General features: G+C 40.2%; 1 protein-coding gene across 2 annotated transcripts in view; it reads right to left on the bottom strand.

The window, feature by feature from the left end:
* Positions 1-1,031: 1,031 nt before the first annotated feature.
* Positions 1,032-6,000, bottom strand: part of shisa6a (shisa family member 6a) — a 69,082-nt gene continuing 64,113 nt past the window's right edge. For both annotated transcript variants that reach the window (XM_088340747.1, XM_088340756.1), the window contains one exon: positions 1,032-4,022. In XM_088340747.1, coding sequence (XP_088196873.1) covers positions 3,418-4,022 — 605 coding nt within the window. In that variant the 3' untranslated portion in view covers positions 1,032-3,417. The remainder of the gene's footprint in view (positions 4,023-6,000) is intronic.

The raw sequence follows: 6,000 nt of genomic DNA, 5'->3' as shown, positions 1-6,000 counted from the left end.
AATTTGTTTGTAAGTTGCTCCAGTGCTATATAGTATTTGGTATGTTAAGGGTCTATACAAGTATGTTTAAGGCATGCATTTTTGAGCGGATTTAAAAAAAAAAAAAACGACTCTGACCCAGATCGCCTCGATCACTGGTAGCAGACGACAACGTCATCGTAGATTGCTTATGAATTGGCTGTATACTAGAAAGCGTTGGCGCTGCTACGTATAATAAAGCAACACAACATTTACTGCAAGTGGAGAAAGAACTCGGATAGAATTGTTTATTTTTTTCCTTTGGTAGATAGTAAACTTGTTTACATGATTATCTTTGTTTTTATTCTATATAGCATGTAAGGTGTATTATCGCTTCATAAGGGGAATTACAATCACTAATAAGCAATTGGTGAGGTTGACACGAATGATGCAGACGTCTACTTGTACATTTTATAATTCATTTTTTAAAGCTATAAATAGAACATTTAATTGAATTGTTTTTGAAAAAGAAATCAAAGTAATAAATATGTCCCATCTTTAAGAACTAAATCTGATAATATGGATTGAAAATGTCAAAATGCAATACGACTAGCTCAGAATTTCTATTCTTATTTTTTTTCATACAATTTTATAAATACCTTAATAAATCAAATAAATACCTATAAAAAAGCATGTAAAGAAAAATGTAGGTAGTCATTTGAACTCTGGGGACAAGAGTGGTATCCAATAAACTGATTTTTATTTGTAGTAATATATCATACATATTATTTTATATCATTAACATTCAGAGGGCAAGATTAAAAAGCCTGACGGGCTGCATGTGGCTGTGAAGTAGTTTGCCCATTACTGCTGTAGGTGGTAGGCAATTTTGGGAGGCACACCACAAACTGATGCCGTCTTTTAGTATGAAAGTGACAGCTAGCAGGCTGCTCACCTTTTCTGGCCTGACAATGGCATCACGCTTGTGTTACGTGTCATAATCAGAAAAGGTGTCTTCAAAACAAAAAAGCAGAAGTGATATATTTTAGTTAAGCAGTCTTTGACTCAAAAAATGTAATAAGTTGTTTTTATTGAAGTCTGCAAGAAAAAAAATTAAGATTAAAAGGAGTAGGAAAAGAGAATGTTCTAAGTGCTGATTGGCTGGAAACAACAGGAATGGATTTTTGCTCACATGTGCACATACAAACACGCCCACCCAGACCACATGTACTGTAGGTATAAAACGTTTTTTTTTTTTTTAAACACTCGATTGCTTTCAGAAAACCGTCCATCCAATCAGATTTAATTTGTCACAAAAAGCCTCAGAAAAAGACCAACACCCTAAAGGAGCCCCGAATGCAGTCATTCGTTTGTTTCCAAAAAGCCTTGAACACGGAATGACCCTAATTGTTTTCTTAAAGGACCAATTGAAGTAAACTCTTGTTCTATATTCAAAAGTGTAAGTTAGAGAAAATTAAAGTGAGAAGAGCGTTTACAGAAGCTTATTTACAATATTAAAATCAAACTACGTCAATGCTGCTGCTGATGTCAACTTTAAAGATAACGGCAACCCTGGCATATAGTAATTTTAAGATGAAGTTATACATAAAAGACCTCATAAACAGCTGATATGATGACTTTCCATGGGAATGGGATAACAATACTATAGGTAGTTCGGCATCTGGGTATCAACACTTTCATTTTATGCGTAAAACTACCGCTATTCTCTCCATCATAACATGAAAATTGACAGTGTTTTTGAAATTTGAACAACAAAACAAATCTTGACTCAGGATTAGTATTTTAGTCTACCTTTGCTTGATTTTCAAGTGCGACCAAGTCCTAGTGTGTGAATAACAAACATGGTCATGTTTTTTCTTTTTTTTATATTCTGGAGATGGATTGTGTTTTGCGTATAAAAATAGAATGCGCAATAACATCCACAGCTTTTTAAAGTCCAAATTTATCTCGTGGCAGCGGGAAATGTAATGAAATGCCCAAGATAATTTAACAAAGACAGAATTTGCCTTAACATTTCAGCCAATATCTGTCATGCTAGGATATGCGGGACCAATAAACACTAACGATTACATCACATGTGCGAAAATGGCGCCGTGGTTTTGCTGTGGAATGCGGATAACATAACAATGACAAAAAAGCGCAAGGTCATGTTTTTACATTCAGATTAGCATTCTAGGTAATCATCACTAGCATTAGCGCGCCTACAGTAAGTATTTGGGCCAAGGTGACATGTTGCATACAAGTGTTGCTGCAACAGAAATAATACAGTGTCATTTTGGATGTAGCATTTTAATTATGTATGACATCATCAGTAGCATTAGCGTGCCTACAGTGTCATTCTAGCATTTAGCATTAGCATACGACATCATCGCTTGTATGAAAATTGTGTCGTTTGGCAATGATCATTTCAGCCAATGATGACATCATCACTAGTGTTTCCCTGACTGCAGGAAAGCTCAAAATAATAAAAATGACATTATGTTAACCTTAAGCATTAGCAGTTGTCTTGATAATGTCTTTGCTATCCTTTTTGCGTCCCGCAAACTGTCACAGAATGAGGACTTGTCCCTACGGCAAAGACCTTAGACCTAAGTCTGGCGCACACCTGGCACCAACCGCAAGGGTAAATTGGCGTTGAAAATTTTAGGGGGAGAATTCAGACGGCGCCGTGCCCCCACACATCTGATTCTGTTTTGAGCTGTGCCATTATCAGCTTTGCTCTAAGTTGTTTATGTCACGTTTTTTTGGATCATGTGACCATTCCAAATAGGGACAACCACAGGCTCACATAATGATTAAAAACACAAGCACACGTGGTGTGATTTGAATGTTATTATAGTGCTGTCGCTTTAAGAATGAGTGCCACAGCTGGTTTTCTGTAGTGACAAAAACTTTTCCAACACGCTGTTGAACTCCGGTTTTGTGTTACGATGTTGGTTATTCCTTGAGCTACTTAATAAAAAGGAAGGGTTCATCTTCCATAAATCAGAATTCACGAGCGCAAATATTAAATTATGTCCCGTAAGAAAACACAAATGGGCCTGCGTTGCATGAAATTTGAGCCCTATATTTGACAGCACCATTGCTGTTGTCATTTGTGGTTATCTCTCCTTGAGAATTAAAGGAAACTCTAGTCAAAGATGTCTGTGCCGTGTTTTGTACTTAGAGCGTATGCGACAGATTCCGTTTTCCTCTGTCCCCTGCATGCTTGAGGAGCCAAAATTATCAAACATGTTTGACGCCATTGGCGTCGCGCTATTTTCCTCTAAAAAGTTCCCCAGCACAACTGACCCTAAAGGCAAAATGCTGATCGACAGTGATGCTGCAAGCGTTTGGGGGCAGGTGTGCGGGGAAACTTTAAGGAGCAGTTTACCCAGACGCGAGTAAGAAACCCCGAACTGATAAGTGATAACAGAAAGCAAAGCGTTCCTTCTGCGGTCAAACGGTGACCTCGTTGGTCGTGTGATGATGCGCTGTGCTGAATTGCAGTGGGTCCACCGTGTGTGTCCGGCGTGAGGCAAAGGCCTGCCTCTTGGCAGCGCTGGCGTGCGTGTTGACACTGAGCGTGTTGTAGTTGTCGCCGGGCTCAGAGAGCATTTTGCCCATGCGGTGGCGTTCGTGGACAGGCGTGGTGGGCATCAGCATGTCGGCGTGGGACATGGCGCGGGCCATGGCTTTTTGACGGAACTTGTCTCGGCGCACGGCGGGGGACAGCAAAGGATCCTGGGAGCGCAGGCGCTCTGCCGACAGCAGCAGTTCCTCTGACGGGTGGCGACCGCCCCCGTAGGCGGCATTGCTGTAAGATGGGGGTCCGTAGTCCCCGCGTCGAGGCGTCCGGGGCGGCGAAAGGACGTGGTCCTGGGACATAGCGCGCTGAACGCGCCGAGGACGCTGCTGCCGCTGATGGTGTTGATGATGTTGATGATGATGGTGGTGATGATGCATCGGCTCGGCATTCAGCTTGGCCATGTGTGCATGGCCTCTGCCACTGAAGTCAGCGTGGTGATGCTTCCTTCCATAGAAGTCATCCACTTCTTTGTCACCTAGCACACCAAAAGTTGGAGTCACAATGTGTATGTCTTGGGAGTTCAGTGTTGCAAAGGAAAGCATTCCTTGAACACAATTGGTTTTCTCGGTAACGAGTACTGTAATACGTTAATAATACAATTCTTTTATCTTAACTGGTGTTAAAACATGGTTCACTACTCCTCTACCCTTAACGTTTCGGCAGGCCATCAGACTGTTGGTAAACAAATTTGTGTCTTCACGATGTCACAAGTCACTAAAATACATCGTGTCACATATCATTGGGATTCTTAATCTCTCAGGATTCAAGATATGATGACCAATTAAAAATATACTCAGCACAGAAACATCACGATCAGTCTGTACCGAGATACCCGAAAACTATAAAGCCAATATAGCTCACCCAAAAGTGCTGTTTAATTCTACTCATGACAACACTCTGCGCAAATATGGTGTGGTTATATTCACGAGAGTTCATTGAATCCAACCGTGTATTTACTCTAAAACACACGATAATGCCGACAGATTAAAAAAAAAACAAAACCCAACTTATTAGATATTTTGACATAATTTGACAAGGTACAAGGTAAGGCTTCAAGCTACTGTTTTCCAGATAAGATGCTTATGCTACACGCATCTGCAGGAATTCGAAAAAAAATTCATGTGAGAATAACAACCTATTTCTGTGTGTTCCAACTCACTTGCAGTGATTATTTCCGTTTCCGACAAGACTTCAGAGTGTTACCTATCACAATAGAGCAAAACCGTCCATATTCTCTAAACGGTTCAAGAACAGCATTGAATTTACTTTTTGAATTTTACAACAGTACGGGGTTCAAGCAAACTTGGAATATGTCTTCCATCTACAGTTGTAACTCTTTAAACGAGCACTTATGAACACAAAAATTTTGATATACGAGGTTTTTTTATAAAAATCTTGCTCGGTATGATGTAGGAAATATCCAGTTAAAATATAGTCCCAGAGGCTACCACCTGAGACAACACGAGACCACTCACCGCCATTAGAAAAATGGTTACACTGTGTACACATTGTCAAATGATAAAAAATACATGAATCAAATATGTGGTAAAAGTACAAGTTGACAGGTATTCGATATTTTTAACTATTTCATATCACGACCAGTTTGAGCTACGAACACGAGCCTAGAACGAATTGTTTGTCAGAAGCTTGTTAGAAGTGGTACCATTGGATTAACGATTCCTCCGCCGCTCACGAAGCAACATACAACCCTCAGATCGCCAGCAACACAACACTAAATGCAGACATATGGTGGTCATGATTATATTTACCCACAAAGTACAACTGAATACAGTTAGGCAAGCTTCATCTCAAGCACAGAGCAAGAGGGCAGATAGTTTCTTTCTACTGATACAGCATGTCATAGAAAGTGAGTACACCCCTCACATTTCTGCAGAGATTTCATCATAATGTTTATTTGAACAACACTGAAGAATTGCTTTGACACAATGAAAGGTAGTCTGTGTAAAGCATATATAGTAGAGTAGATTTATCCCCCCCCAAAAAAACCCCTCAAAATATAGCAATTAGTAGCTAAACCCCTGGTAACAAAATGTAGTACACCATAAAATAAACATGCCTGAAGTTAAATATTTTGTGTGGCCACCCTGATTTTTCAGAACCACCTTATTTCTCCTGGCCATGGAATTTACCAGTGCTTCACAAATTGCCACTGGTATGCTCATCAACTTCTTCATGACAGAGCTGGGGGATATTTGAGATCTTGTGTTTCCCCACATTTTGCTTGAGCATTCCCTAAAAAAGTTCAATTGGGTTTAGATCTGGAGACATGCTTGGATAGTCCATCCCCTTTTCCCCTTAGCCCCTCTAGAACAGCCTTGGTCATCTTAGAAGTGTATTTGGGGTCATTTTCAGGCTGGAACATTGCCCTGCGACCCAGTTTTTGGAGGAAGGGGATCGTTCCTTGCTCCAGTATTTACCTCAATGAAATGCAA

The sequence above is a fragment of the Urocampus carinirostris genome, chromosome 1 (assembly GCF_059441175.1).
Source record: "Urocampus carinirostris isolate Australia breed hairy pipefish chromosome 1, RoL_Ucar_1.0, whole genome shotgun sequence".
In the NCBI taxonomy this organism is placed as follows: domain Eukaryota; kingdom Metazoa; phylum Chordata; class Actinopteri; order Syngnathiformes; family Syngnathidae; genus Urocampus; species Urocampus carinirostris.
The sequence above is the reverse complement of the archived record's forward strand: the minus strand, read 5'-3'. Positions and strand labels throughout refer to the sequence as shown.